General features: G+C 43.3%; 1 protein-coding gene across 1 annotated transcript; it reads right to left on the reverse strand.

Annotated features, from left to right (window-relative positions):
- Positions 1-9,786: 9,786 nt before the first annotated feature.
- LOC139534518 (uncharacterized) lies at positions 9,787-15,136 on the reverse strand. Its single transcript, XM_071333706.1, has 18 exons — positions 14,965-15,136; positions 14,825-14,880; positions 14,613-14,702; positions 14,258-14,385; positions 14,015-14,158; positions 13,832-13,903; positions 13,558-13,734; positions 13,236-13,332; positions 12,823-13,046; positions 12,527-12,680; positions 12,231-12,439; positions 11,972-12,089; positions 11,596-11,801; positions 11,383-11,500; positions 11,114-11,280; positions 10,362-10,444; positions 10,102-10,215; positions 9,787-9,857 (listed from the first exon to the last, which is right to left on the reverse strand). Exons 1-18 carry the CDS (start codon positions 14,985-14,987, stop codon positions 9,851-9,853), a joined length of 2,187 nt encoding a protein of 728 aa, XP_071189807.1. The 5' UTR covers positions 14,988-15,136; the 3' UTR covers positions 9,787-9,850.
- Positions 15,137-16,386: the final 1,250 nt, after the last annotated feature.

The raw sequence follows: 16,386 nt of genomic DNA on the forward strand, positions 1-16,386 counted from the left end.
TAATCCTACCTGACTACACCTCATACACGACCTATTCGATAGTACACAACTTATCAATAGGACATTTTACATGCAGATTCAGTCCATTTAACCACACCTCATACACAACCTATTCGATAGTACACAACTTATCAATAGGACATTTTACATGCAGATTCGGTTCATCAATACACCTGGAACCACACCTCAGACACAGCCTAAGTAATAGGTCTATGCAGATTCGGTTCAACCACACCTCATACAAGACCTATTCGATAGTACACAACTTATCAATAGGACATTTTACATGCAGATTCGGTTCATCAATACACCTGGAACCACACCTCAGACACAGCCTAAGTAATAGGTCTATGCAGATTCGGTTCAACCACACCTCATACAAGACCTATTCGATAGTACACAACTTATCGATAGGACATTTTACATGCAGATTCGGTTAACAAGTCTCCATTGAGACATCAATTTAAACATATATCAATATATTTTCCATGCAAGATATCTTTTAACCATGCCTTAATTTCTTAAAAGTAATTTAACAGCAATTCATACTCACGCTCAGTACTACTGATCAAAAATTTGGCAATTGACTAAAATATAATATGCAGATTTTTGATTTAACAGGCTCTGCTTGCCTTTTATGTCGAGCGCTCTGATCAGTTTCCTGAGGCAAGTTGAATGGCCGATGTCACCTGGCGACAGGTCACTCTTCCGTCTGGTTTGCGCTCAATGATTTGTCTCCTCTCACACCAACTTGTCATAGGTCGAATTCAGATGTTGAAACCATCCTCTGCGACCAAGTTTTGTTGATGATTAACTACCAGAGAGAGACCAAATCAAGACGCTGGACAGAGTGGATTTCAGTTGTAACAAAAAGGCAGTTTATTGGCACAAAGATATCTTGTCCTGCAGTTTAGCGTGCACGGACCTAGTCATATGGCTCAGTCTGGAGTCAGCTGAAAGAGGCTGCCTAAACAGAGGTTACAGCAGATTTTATACATGGAACAATGTAGGTAGAGTCTCGTCGTGTTGGTCTTCTGACTGGTCCTGAAGAGTTGGAGGCGGGCCTGCTCTAGCCAGAACAGGAGCCCCATTGGTGCACAGCAGAGTCCTCTGCTCTTGGCACCCGACCAGTAGAGAGGGGAGTGAAGTGTGTGTGTTCATGCGATGTAATGTTTGTGTGTCCAGGAGTCATGAGATAAGGGGAACTGTAACTGGCAGTTACTGTCTGGGGCTAGGGGGTTTCCTGATTAGAGGGATGTGAGCAATTACTTAAGTCAGGCGGTTTAGTTTGGCGCTCTATAACTGTTTTGTGCGGTCAGCATCCTTGTGACAATGGGGTACCTTGTTCTGTGCAACAGCAGTCTTGTGTTTTAGTCATGGGGTGTGTTGTGCAAGCTTTTAATCCTATGGTCACAAGCAGGCTCTAAAGCAGCCGGAGGGCCCTAGGCCAGTATATGAATATATGTATATATGACAAATCCCCCTCTTCACGTCTATTAGACGTGAACAATAGAAGCAACCAAACAATTTGGTAGGAACCACATTTTTTAATCCCCCTCTTCACGTCTTTTAAGACGTGAAAACTCTATCAGAAACAAGAAGAAGGATATAACGAAAACAAGAAGCCCCCTCTAGTAACCAGCGAAGCGAGGTAATTAAGCAAGGACAATTAATAGTATCCACCCTCCTCCAAGTGGTGCACCTGGAGTGGCCAAGAGGAGTAGTCAGGAGGAGGGGGTTCCTGAAAAGGTGCAAACGCCTCATCAGGGTCATCAACCGCCAAAAGCGGTTACATATGGGTCTGGTCGCTGGGCAATGGGGTAATGGCAGTGGTGATCACTCTAGTGGCTAATGTGCGTGCGCAAGGAATACAGCAACAACCGCACAGGGTTATGATAGCCACAAAAACAGCTACGGACACTAGGACAGAGGAGATCAGGGTCTTATAGTTACCAAACGCATCCATCCAGGAGTCCCACATAGTAGTGTCAACTCCGGAGTGTTGTTTAATCTTCCCATTAAGTGTACGAAGACCCTCTAGGGCAACAGTAAGACTACCATCAGTTGCTGTTATTGGGAATGAAAGTACAACATTGCTCCCCAAAACATGGCACAGACCCCCCCCCGCGTTCAGCCAATAACATATCGACCGCGATTCTATTTTGAAATGTCATCAGGGATGTAGCTGCCAATTGGCCATGGACCGCCTCGAAGCCTTGTTAACCAAAATCACACATTAGTAACCAAAAAACAAGAAAATGTTAAACCCTCAGGTCCATCCCTCTATACAACCTGTACCAGGTGGGCTCGTCGCCACCCGGGAACTTCAAACCTTCACAACAGGGAGGACAAACATCACTTTTTATTCATTCGACAACATCAACTACAGCAAACCAAGGGTCCTCCTCTGTCAGGCCCACTCTCCTGCGAAAGCTTGATTCCGTATCAGCCTCTCCAACTGGAGCATCAAGCAACGGCATCATACCAGAAGTCCTTGCCACATCTGTAACAGACTTCTTCAAACAAGGTATGATACAGGCAGCACAGCACATGAGCATAAGAAAAACAACAACTAGGGTCAGAAATCCAGTAATCATCATTGCAGTGTACTTACCAAACCAACCACCCAGCCAGGGGAACAGTCCACTCTCCTCCACACCTGCAAGACCCTTCATCTCCACCGATAACCTTGCCAACCCACTCAGAGCTTTTGAAATGCTCCCATCCGGACTAGTATTGTTAGGGACAAACGTGCAACACTGTTCTCCAATCATTTTACATACACCTCCCTGGTTGGCCAGAATCATGTCCAGTGCTAGTCTATTTTGTCTACTGGTTTGAGAGGTAGCATCCAATTGTTCAGCCATCCCCGTAAGTGCTGTGTGGGTGTAGTTAACAAATCGCTGTTAATTATAATAAAGATAATTGATCCAGGCATTTTGTTTAGTATCAACAATAGCTGGGCCAATGGTGGGCATCAGATGCCACAGACCATCATTTCTGTTTAATGCCTGGAATTCGTGGGGGACCCCTATTGGGACCCCCAACAGGTTGGTGTGGATGTTATCTGTACCCTCGGACCAAGGAGCGTCACGGTTCTGCCGTCTCCTGGTTTGGTCCCGGGCCTCTGTGTCATGTGCAGCTCCCAGGAGGTGGTTAGCTGTAGCCTCAATAATAGGCAATGGTGTTTATCAGACTGGCCAAAGCACATGTGCCCTGACAATCTCCTTTCAAAATGGGGGTCAACCGCCTGGCAGGTCCACACATCCACCATATATCAGCAACACCTCTAGTTAATAGTGACATTAGTGATGCAGGCAGTAGTAGGGAGCCTCCCATAGTCTATACCCCTACCTGTACCAGTGTTACAGCTGTAATATCCCCCATATGCCTTGACTCCCCACGGTACCTTCTGGGGAGGGACTTCTGGGAACACAAGACTCAGAGTTTTACACAGGGTTGAATTTGGCTTAAACTTTCCAATATGCACATCCAACCTTCCCCATTACTTAGGGCAAATGGGTGAGCAGCCAGAATAGGTCTGGCATGTCCACATACGACACAGTCCTTTCTATTAAGTGTTTTGTAGGCCAACCACATATTCTCCCTACCCTCTTAACCAGTTTCAGTTCCCAAATGGTCACTATCTGAGATGTCTTTCACATTAATTACCTGTACCGGATTGGAGAGCTTAGGTGGTGGTGTGGGACTTGGTCTTGAAGTGGTGGAGGAGGCCGGCTGAACCCTGGTCCGTTGGAACTGGTGGTGGTTCTGGCAGTACTGTGATGGTAACATCCCCATCGTATCCTAATCAGACAGCTCAGGACTACAAGCAGTCCTGTAAAGCCCCATCCTCTCCCAGAGAACACATCATCAGCCAGAGATCAAGCAACACTTTCACTTCTATGAACGTACACAGTGATGAGAGGGCGGGGTCAGGGATTCTTCATTAAGGAGTTGACCCCCGAACTCTATTAGCAACGGTTCTTCTCCTTAACTCTGTGATCATTCGACAGTGTCAGTGTGTCTCACCCTCCAAGTGCGATATGCCCCCAGGTCGAGTGAATCACCTTCTCCTTTAATTCACCTGTAACGCATAAAATCCTGGACATACAGGTTTGGTTAACAAACAGTTTCTCATTTGTTCTATCTGATTATATATTTAACTTCTATGCCTATTTGTTAGCTAGAAATTTTAAATTTTTAATTAGTTTATTATCCAATAGGCCCCATCCTATCCTAGACCACAATGTACCCCTCCCCCGTTTGATACCTGGCTCTGGCCAGGTATCAACCTTACCTACTCTAAATAATGACTTAGGTAAGATTAGTAAAATATTCTTATGTTCTACATTATAATATAGGAACGCCCCTTTCATTTTCCACATGTCCAATTGTCCCTTGGGCGTCCATTCATATCTATCCTTTACTTTAAAATGTATCTGTGCTGCTTATATATGTTAACCCCCTTCTCTCCTATCTTATTCCACAGCCTACCTTGCTCATTTCCTGGTCCCCCCTCCCCACTCTGCTCTCAAACCTTCAAGGTCTCAACAGTGCGGGGTAGACCCATCTGTCTGCCTTTTTCTAATAATAGTCAATAACAACTATGTGTTCCTTTAGCAATATTAACTAAGTGTCTCACTATTTTGACTTAATCTAAAATCATGGATTTAAAAATAACAACAACATGTCTTATAGTGTCAATCTCTAAAGTCCGTACATAACCTTAATAAACCTATCTCTATCCTATCAATAATTTTAATACTATTTAAATAAAAATCTTCTAATGGCCAAAACAAATGCTAACCCTATCAAAGCCTTTCTTTACTAATAAGCTTTTTCCCCCAAGAGTCCACTATCAATAATTAATATATGTTTTACAGTGTGGATACCTTATCAACAGTAAAGTACCACTCCTAAGAACTGAAACTTATGTCTTTTCATTAATGATTTTAATGTTTATGTATTTTCCTGCCCTATTGGCTTAAAATATCTCCCGTTCAACCCTCAATGTATAAGATATCTCCCTCCATTTATTATCAATGACAAATGGGATCTTTTCTGTTGTAATACCAAATCAATAATAGCCAATGCAAAACCTTCATAGCCAATGTTTAAAAACAGAATCCTGAACCACTTCCTCTTTCTCCCTAGAGGTTATTCCCCTGTTCCCCATAATGAAAACAGATAATGTTTAGAATACGTTTACTCTTTGTTCGAATTCCCTGGTGTTACCTAACCAAAAACCAATAACTTTTAGCCACTTTTGAAAGTGACTCAAAGCTATAATGTACGCATATTCCCTCTAAATGAGAAAACCAGATTTCTCTGTCATAATTTGATACGGCCACACCCGGTGGGGAAAGAACAAATTGTATCCCGTTCCTCCTATAATACCCAATGCTAAATTCAAAGTTGTGGTTAATATACGGATTTGCCAATCATTATCAAATGTTGAATATATAGGTTTAGTAATGTTATCAAACAGATTAGTATAGTTCAAATCAGGATACAACATCATTGCCTGGTTGCAAAAGTGCATCGTGAGTTATGTCGACAACTAGCGCTCAACCCGTGTTCAGAACGCAGCAACTTTTAACGAACTGTAAATCATCGTTGACTCACTGCAACAGGCAATAGTACGGGTTCGATAACCCAAAACAAATTTATCACAAAGGTTGGATCTTGAATAGAATTTACAACATCCATCAACATCTCTCAATCAAAATTATATTGCAGGAAATACAGAAAATAGTGTACCTGAACAATGCGTCGTTACACAACAAATCATTCTGTCTCTAGCAACGTACCCTGAAAATTTAGTAGCCAATACAATACCAAAACTAACTCTCTTATTCCTGCCTCTAGGCAAAACATCCACTTACTCCAACTGAGTTTTGCACCAAAACTATCGTATAAGTAAAATCAACTTCTCAACTGTCTCAATTCCAAAATGTAAACGTACCATATACTTCGCTAAATTCAAATCGCATGTCAGTCATCCATAATAATTATAACATTCCGATGGGCACAACTTTATCGTATTTCTCCGTTATTCTTTAGAATTCATCAGGTTTAGGTAACTGTCACTTCTACGATTCAGTAATATAAATACGACTCACGTCTCCATACATTATTCATGAAGATCATTGAGGCAACACAACGTATCACATCGAAAGGGCATCGCTATCATCGACACTAATGACCATATTTTTTTTAGGCAAAACATACAAATGGTTTAATTACAATTAAAAACTCAGATTTTAGTCAGTACCGTGAATCGAAGTCCGGTCTCAAGCTTGGGAGGCAGCTATTTAACCCCTAAACCACCATTACTTTTGGAATAAAGGAGCCAATAACCCTATTATTATAATTTTCTGTAGTCTCTCTACTTCGAATTGGTTTTAAGTTTTTCTTTATGTCACCAGCATTCAACCAGACTCCCCGTCGAATTTAGGCTGCTCAAATCAGCTCTGACCTCAGTCAGTGTTCTGGAAGGAATTGGGGCTGGAGTGCAGTGTGTAAGGTGGTGCCAAGGTGCGCCTGATTTACCTTTGACCTGGACAGAGTGTGAAGTAATCTCCTTCACTTCGTACGGTCCAGTCCACCTGGGTTCCAGCCACTTTCTTTTGTGGACATTAACCCTCACCCAGTCACCAACTTTTACCTTCAGTGGTGGCGTGTCTCCCGGCAGCTCCCCCTCTTGGACCTTGCGAACCTGGGAAGAGAGTGCTGCAGAGAGTTCCGTCAATTTTTCACATAGTCTAACATTTCAATTTGTTGTACATCAAGAGCGGGCATATGACCACCCTCCCTTGGTGGACCAGGCATGACTCTTCCAGTCATTATCTCATGAGGAGAGAGATGGGTGCCTGCTCCTGGTGAGGCTCTCATGGCCATCAACGCCAGAGGCAGGGCTTCAACCCATGTCAACTTCGTACCTGCACATGCTTTAGCTATCTTAGCTTTCAACGTTTGGTTTGGCGTTCCACCAGACCTTGGGACCGGGGGTTGGTACACAGAACCGAATCTGTGTGTTATGCCAAATCTTTCTTCCACCTGTCTTAGGTGTTTGTTACTGAAATGTGAGCCATTTTCAGATCTGATTTGTCTTTAGATGCCATACCTGGGTATTAGTTTGGTTTGTAGCCACTTAACGACTGATTTGGCATCCTCTTTTGCTGTTGGTATTGCCTCTACCCATTTGGAGAACCTATCTACCATGACTAAGAGATAGCGTTTCCCTTTAGATACATTATCGGCACCCTTATCGGTGTAATCTATGCTAATGTCCTGAAAACATGCATTAGGCACTGGGTATGAGCCCATTGGTGTTTGATATGGTTTCTTTGGATTGTGGTATCTGCTATGGTGGTATAAACTAGTGTGTTCGGGCTACTTCCTGTTTTAAATCGTTATTTTCTATCTTTGTATACTTAGCCCGTCCTTGGTCGAAACCAGGGATGTATTCGTGGTGCAGACACAGACTTATCTCTTGTGTCTCACCCTCGCACACAAAGAAATAATGAGTATGTGGTGATATCGTCGGGGGTGTTATCGGAATCTGTTCAGTGATTTATATAAGCATTTTCTAAAAATGATTCGGCAATATCCCTTTGGAACAATATATTAGTAAATTCAAGCGGTTCTATAACAATTGTCAGAATAATTTTAGCACTTTGGGAAATACCAACAGCAGAAAGAGGGAAAAAGTAACCAGTCAGTATTCAGCACGGCGGCTGGGTTAATTCACAGCTCGGCGGCTGGTATGAGCAGTATTTGGGCTCAGCGGCCGTCAATATTACACCGTTTATATATTCACAGTATGGCAATTATTCCCCAACAAATGTTTTCTCTGATTTTGACACAAACGCATCCCCAGTCACAAAACTGTGGAACGTCAAATCCGGTTATTCTAATCCTACCTGACTACACCTCATACACGACCTATTCGATAGTACACAACTTATCAATAGGACATTTTACATGCAGATTCAGTCCATTTAACCACACCTCATACACAACCTATTCGATAGTACACAACTTATCAATAGGACATTTTACATGCAGATTCGGTTCATCAATACACCTGGAACCACACCTCAGACACAGCCTAAGTAATAGGTCTATGCAGATTCGGTTCAACCACACCTCATACAAGACCTATTCGATAGTACACAACTTATCAATAGGACATTTTACATGCAGATTCGGTTCATCAATACACCTGGAACCACACCTCAGACACAGCCTAAGTAATAGGTCTATGCAGATTCGGTTCAACCACACCTCATACAAGACCTATTCGATAGTACACAACTTATCGATAGGACATTTTACATGCAGATTCGGTTAACAAGTCTCCATTGAGACATCAATTTAAACATATATCAATATATTTTCCATGCAAGATATCTTTTAACCATGCCTTAATTTCTTAAAAGTAATTTAACAGCAATTCATACTCACGCTCAGTACTACTGATCAAAAATTTGGCAATTGACTAAAATATAATATGCAGATTTTTGATTTAACAGGCTCTGCTTGCCTTTTATGTCGAGCGCTCTGATCAGTTTCCTGAGGCAAGTTGAATGGCCGATGTCACCTGGCGACAGGTCACTCTTCCGTCTGGTTTGCGCTCAATGATTTGTCTCCTCTCACACCAACTTGTCATAGGTCGAATTCAGATGTTGAAACCATCCTCTGCGACCAAGTTTTGTTGATGATTAACTACCAGAGAGAGACCAAATCAAGACGCTGGACAGAGTGGATTTCAGTTGTAACAAAAAGGCAGTTTATTGGCACAAAGATATCTTGTCCTGCAGTTTAGCGTGCACGGACCTAGTCATATGGCTCAGTCTGGAGTCAGCTGAAAGAGGCTGCCTAAACAGAGGTTACAGCAGATTTTATACATGGAACAATGTAGGTAGAGTCTCGTCGTGTTGGTCTTCTGACTGGTCCTGAAGAGTTGGAGGCGGGCCTGCTCTAGCCAGAACAGGAGCCCCATTGGTGCACAGCAGAGTCCTCTGCTCTTGGCACCCGACCAGTAGAGAGGGGAGTGAAGTGTGTGTGTTCATGCGATGTAATGTTTGTGTGTCCAGGAGTCATGAGATAAGGGGAACTGTAACTGGCAGTTACTGTCTGGGGCTAGGGGGTTTCCTGATTAGAGGGATGTGAGCAATTACTTAAGTCAGGCGGTTTAGTTTGGCGCTCTATAACTGTTTTGTGCGGTCAGCATCCTTGTGACAATGGGGTACCTTGTTCTGTGCAACAGCAGTCTTGTGTTTTAGTCATGGGGTGTGTTGTGCAAGCTTTTAATCCTATGGTCACAAGCAGGCTCTAAAGCAGCCGGAGGGCCCTAGGCCAGTATATGAATATATGTATATGACACTAGCCAGAGCATATCAAATCTGTCTGGTTTCTAGTTGGTGAATGCCATGGCAAGCAAGGAATTAAGCTAGCAACACTAACCATTTAGTTAGTGAACATCAGCAAGCTAAATAGATGATCTGAGTAAGACTAGCAGGAGTATGGGGTAAAGTTCTAACATGGTAAATTATGCAAGTCAACCTCTTGCTAGCTACATTAGTGACACCAGCTCGTCACATATTGGCTACCTAAGGTAGCATCATGGCAATCTTATTTCTGGAGGCAATGGAAATAGCATTTGAGTTAGCCCACCCAGGGTTGACTTCAGTGCCAATGTTAGAGCTTTAAAGTGTTAATTAATTAGTATTCACTTGGGGTATAATCCAAACTGAATGAAGCCACATCAGGACAAGCTAGAGACTTGCAAGATTTTATTTAAGACATTTACACTCAATACTCTTAACATTCAGTCACTTCATTAGTTCCTACGGAGAGAGGGGGAAAAAAGTTAGCTCAGTTTGAAATGTAACACCATACTAGTAGTCATTGTATGTCATAAAATTGTTGTGTGACTTGTGGGCCAAATGCCAACTTAGCCTTATAATGCAGGCATTTCTCCCAGGAGTACCTCCTGTTTGAGGTATAATGGTGGGCTGAAATAATTTGTGGACAGAGTCAGGAGTAAGTATCTCCACTTTTTAGATGCATGACAAAGTATTGAACACTCACTTTACAGGAACTCTAGTCAAGATGGTGCCATGTCCTGGTGAGTCTGCTTCAAACCGCCGATACGCAAACAGCTTGTATAGGCCACTCAGTGGATAGACACACCGCACTGTTAACCTAACGAGAAAACAATTGAACAGTGTACATTAAAGCCACAAGAGCCTGTAGTGAGAGTTATTGACTGATGAATATTTATTGTACTTGTGTTTGAACCAATGAGACAGTATATTATTAGTGAAGTCATGTACACAAAGGCAGTATACCTGGTTGAGACTGGTGCTTCCACAGATTGGCTTGTGTGCTCAACGGTTATCTCATTTTCGTAGGTAAGGTGCTGGTAATCAAACTGCAACACAAGAGGTCAAAACAAACCGGAATTTAATAAGTTAACCATTAACCTGTTGAAAGCCATGTCTAAACGCTTACGGTTCATTCTTGTCAGGCCTCATGAGAAATCAAGACAGTTTAAGTCTAAATAGTTGGCCTGTATGCTGAAAGTTCTTGAGCTAAACCAGGGTTTCCCCAAACTCAGTCCTGGGGCACATACTTTGCCCTGGCATTACACAGATTCAAATACCAACTCAGCAAGCTTTGAATAAGCTGTGTAGCACATAAGCAAAATAATATAAGGTCCCAGGGGCCCTAGAATAAAGTTTGGGAACACAGAGTTAAAGGCACACTCATCACTTGGACCGATTCTGCACATGTAGTATAACTAGATGGGTTATTCTGGTGTTCAAATTATTTGGCCAGATTAGGATATGGGGCAAAGGTTGTGCTTAAACAATTTAAGTTAAATGAGGGCTTCAGCTGAGTCCTTTGGTAAGAGTGGAGGCTTCAAACCAAAAATCCAGAACTGGACCCAGAACTAAAACCCGCAGCTGACAAATTTATCAAGATTGTTATTGGTTAAGATTGAAGACCGTTGGAACTTTAATTTTAAATACCGATCACTCGTAGAGCCAGACACCTGATTGCAGTTATGACTAATTCTATGGGTTGGACAGTGCTATACCTTGACCCTGGTTCCACAGGTGTCGAGTCTAAAGCTAAAGAGAACCCTGGTGTCATCCATCTCTTGGGGCCTGCAGGTGGAGTCCAGGAGGGAGGTTCTGCTGGGTTCAGATCCAGGGATGGCCAAAATCACAGACACCACTGTCATCACACCTTCAGTGGAACACACTGGAGAGAGGAAGGCCTGTTAGTGCTGATCAATCCTATAAAAGCGTCACCAGGCAAAAGCAATCGAAGCTGCAGGTCAATATATGACCAACTAGTAGTTACCTATGACCTCAGTAGTCTGGAAGAGACACGCTTTGGCCAAGGAGCTCTTGACCGCCAAGGTCTTTGGAACCCTTGAGAGAATTTCAAAAGTGCCACGGAACTGCTTCAAATTGATGTCCTGGGGAAAAAAAAGAGCAGGTACATTTTAAAATTATAACTCCTACTTTACCCAACGACAAGTCAGTTTAAGCGCTTGACCAATGAGCATCTCACCTTATAAGTGTAGCCAACAGTGAAGAGGGGCACTTCCAGGGTCAGACTCTTGCTGTCATTCCGCATAATGTATCCCCGCTTGGCTGCCAGATTTGGGGTCAGAAGGTATGGGCCAACACCCACCTCCCACAGGTAGTCAAATGGCTTATGGTCCATCTGGAAACGGATGCTTTTCTCGTTGCAGATGCCTTTGAAGACCGGAGGAACTGATGAGAAGGAAAGCCAAATAGTTTAATCAATAGTGACAAGATGACGTTAGGGGTAAACATGGGGAAGTGTAGTGGTTGGTTGCTGGGCTGTGTCATCTGAACCAGAAGACTAGGAATACCATCGTGCAGCCCAGGTCTCTTATAGTTGAAGGTTTTAGTCAACTTACAGACATCATTGAACTGAGCCACGACTGAGGCCAGGTAGTAGTAGGGCTCCTCCTGAGGCAGGATGACCAAAGTGTAGTTGATGTCCAACGAGTACTCAAGAAGCCCCTCTGTAGGGTACTATGGACAGGAACACAACTCATTAAGAAACAGCACAAGCCTTCCAATTCACCTCTTAAAACCATTGGAGAAAGTTGAGGCGAGGAACCCCCTGTACTCCAATGTTGAGGAAAAGCCGAGACAAGTAGCTAATATCATTACCAGCTTGTGAATAACGGCGTCAAATGGCACCCTGAGAATGTAGGCATGTAGGGTACTATTGGGCTGGGGGACCATGGTTATGACGAGGCCACTTTTATTCGCCTCTCGTATGGTGAAGTTGTGACCATTGAGCTTCACAGCCACCAGGTCAACATCGTAGGAGAGGTTCCCCAGGTAAACAGTAAACACACGATCCTCAAGGACTGTTTCTGTAGTGGGGAAGGACAACAGGGTCATTAGCAATCATGACCATGGCACTGAAGAGCCACTTCGGATTGGCTAGTAGAACTCCTTACGGTTAATGATGGAGGTGTGCTGGATCAGAAGGGGTGTGCTCATGGGCCTGTGGAGGCGGAGTCTGGTCTCGGCACCAGAGTCATCAAGAAAGGTTTGTTCATAGTAGAGACGGAACACATAGAACTCATGGTACATGTTGTCCATCACAAAGCTCTGGAAGAGTTGAAACCGTTATGAAGCATCTGCCATTAGGTTATAGGGTACAAAGTAGAATATTCAAGGTGTACAGCGGACATGAGCGACTGAAGCCATTTGCAGCTTCAGAATACAAGGTAAACGTCTGCATGCTACTGACTTTTCTGTATCCTCCGGCAGCGTTGAAGGGGATACTGATCTGGACAGTGGTGTCACTGATGTCCATGCTGTAGCCTCGCTCTGCTGTGATGGGCTCATTCAGGAGCTGACCATCCACCCCCATTGAGATCTTGCTGCTCTCCAACCCAGAGAGGCCAGAGACCAGCGGGGACAGCAGAGTGGGGGTCTGCCAGACCAGCCCCACCCCATCATACATTCCTTCATCTGGAAAGAGGTTATACATAGACGCTTTAAGGCTGATGAACACTTCCTGGTTTAGTGATCAATCAGTGCAGTTATCCGAAATTACTTTATAGGTGAAAAAAGTCACTAGATTGAGCGATCACTATTGCTTTAGCCCATCCAGTCCTTTGAACCTTGAATGGTCAGGGCTGATATGTCACGGAAACTTACCAGTGCTGCAAGCAACCGCCAAGTTCACCATGATGACCAACCATCTCTGCCTGGAGACAAGTATTGGATAGACCATCTCAACCAACATACCATTCACCTGGAATTAGATAATGATTTGGTACCTGCCAACAATACAGCATGAAGATAACTGAAAAGCAATGTAAATAAATCCAGTATTCCAGCCTAAACAAGTTATATTTTAAGAGATCCTACAGGAAAGCATGACCCTACCCATCAAGGCATTTAATGTAATTTGAGATGGGAAAGCCTCATGCTACCATTGAGACATACCCAAGATAACTGCATCCATTTAAATCCTCACCATGGTGACAGACCCCATGACAGAGCTTGGCGTGTAGGGTGAACGGAACACCAGCCTCCCCTGGGTGAGGTAGAACACGTAGCCCAGCTCCCGAGCCTCTGAGGGGGACATGGGAGTCAGCTGCTGCCCATCGTGCTGGAACATCACCTGCCAGGTAGACGTGGCAGAGCTGTGGGCCTGATGGGGAACAAAAGACAGGTCATGCATGGTGGTATTGGGGACAAACTGGTGGAGCTCATCTAATTGAGAATTTGCCAAATAGCCTTTAGCTTACTGTAGCAAGGGCAGCAGTCCAGTCATCTGCTTTTGTACCAGGTAGACCAGACACGTCACCCCTCACCGACACCTACAGGGGAAGATAAGACCATACTCCTATAAAAAAAGGTTAAGGATAGTCTAGGCCAGCATCAGCACAAATATAACCCTGGATGCACAGTCTAGATCCATGCATCAGTACCTCCATATAGTTCTCCTCACAGCTGACTTCTCTGGTGGACCAGGGTAAAGGGAGGGAGCAGTTTGCAGTCACAGTGTAGGTGGTTTCCACTCCATTCACATCAATTGTGATCAAGTTAAAGCTAAAAGTGAACACCTCATCATCCTAAAATACAATACACAAGACCTTCAACTTTAAGAAATGCAAAAAAAGTTTAAAAACCCTTCTAGCTTTGAAAAGATTATCATGTGTGGTGATATGAACCTGGTTGTCAGTGTGGCAGGAGAAGTAGGAGGCTCTGAGTTCAGCATGGCCAGGCAGAGGGAGGATACTGAACATGTAGCCACACTCTGACCCATACTGCTTAGTGATGGGGTGTATACCATCAGCATCTAGATGGGGAAAAGGATTGGGTTAAATGATTTGAATATGCTCAAGTCAGGAAGAAATACAATTTCAACTCCATAAGTGGTCCAACAGCACAGTGAGAGACTGAAATATACTGCAGGGAGAGACATGCTGTCAGCACCAGCTACCAAACAATGGCCAAGATCTTTAGTTGACCAAACCGGATTTCAGGCCCATTTTGCATCAGAATTAAGGTTAAAAGCATACTTACCAACCGCTTCAAAGCGAGGTTCATTCCCAGCGAATGAGAGTTGGGTTGTTACCAACAGGTATCGATCCCGACACACAGTCTCAATGGCCCCTATATTAGACCCACAAGGTGAGACTATGAAGGGTGGAAGGTATATGATTCTGACCAACAATTAATACTAGTGTTATATAGCTTGTACAAAAGGCTAATCTGACCCAATTTCAGTTTCTTACCTCTTGGAAGGTCAGAACATCTTACACTAGGCCATACAGACAGGAGTACAAATACTCTAAGAAAAACATAAGCACAGGTCAACAAAGTGTGCTAGTGTCAAAACACTTACTCAAACATTTATGCCCGCCACCAAACTTACCCCAACCAACACCCAAAAGCCATTGCCACTGAGCAGTGTCTAACCCTAGCCAGGAACAACTAGCAAACTACACCTGCTAACTAACCCAAGCTAACATAAACCATGGGCTTGCAGTATCCTGGACCAAACAGCAGTTGATGAGTGGCACATTCTCTCTCTGGCACTTGTATATAGGAGTGGTGCTTTGCTTGACCAATTACAAGCTTTCTGGAGTTAATGTGCAGGTAATTCATTTGATAATTGGGTCACATGGTTGGGCAGTTTACAAGAGCCTAAGGGTGCATCTCAATAGTCTAATGTGGATTCCTCTCCTCATCTCCTCTCATTCCCCCCTTCTTAGGACATGTTTTCCATCTCCATAGTCTGTAATTTATATTTATACATATCATTTCATGTTCTTGGTACAGATAAATCCTTGACTTTGGGGAATCAGCTTTGTGATCAAGTCCAGTATTATATTTTTACTTGGCAATGGGCTCATTATATGAAAAACATTAAGTAGGGATTTGAATAAACTTCACAGATTTGCAAACATGTTTATATTTTTTAATGAGCATTCAACAGAACATCTTCACTGTAGCACACCCACCACTGCCACATACTGCCCTGACCTCTGTTGGAGGCCTCTATGAGTGCATTTCAGTGAATGCCAAACCACCTCCTCACCCCTACCAACTCGCTCTGAGGGCCCTCCATTGTCATGCAAACTCACAAGGGTGACTTCCAGAGAGTGCTGAGTGGATCAATAAATCTTTCAACTTCGGGACACACTCCTGACTTGAATGATGCAATTAATGTTCCACATTTATATAATAAAACCAGCATGAAATTAAAATGAATAAATCCCCGTTGTTTTACAAAATATAAACATCAGTAACAGTTAAACATTAATTGGGGATGTACTTCGATGGCAGGGTATCGACACTGGATTGTCGGCCTGAAATAAACAAAATAGTTTGTAGAAATATACATTTGAATTGTGGGAAAAGAGAGCGTGTGTGTGTGTTTACCTGTAAGGGGAGTCTCTTGGCGGTACCGCACCTGGTTCTCATACACTAGGGAATGTCCCTCAACCTAGGTGAGGTAGAACATGTATGACTGAGTTAACACATAACATGTAACATGATGAATCATAAGGATTTAACAATTCACCCATACGCATCGGTTCCCGATTCAAATGTTTAAGATATGACTGCATCCCCAACGATACCAATCGCTGATTCACAAGTTTATTTTTTTATCATATTTCTTTATTTCTACCTTCCGAAAATACCTCATATTTTATGACAACTGGTGCGCATCTCCTTCAGTGACGAACTAAGCATGTAACTGTGTTGACAGTCATTGATTTACAAGTCATTTTGCAATCCGAACAATCCCAGGCAATATCAGTAGCCTAGTCAAACCGTTCTCTAAAACGTA

This window comes from Salvelinus alpinus, chromosome 11 (assembly GCF_045679555.1).
Source record: "Salvelinus alpinus chromosome 11, SLU_Salpinus.1, whole genome shotgun sequence".
Lineage (NCBI taxonomy): Eukaryota > Metazoa > Chordata > Actinopteri > Salmoniformes > Salmonidae > Salvelinus > Salvelinus alpinus.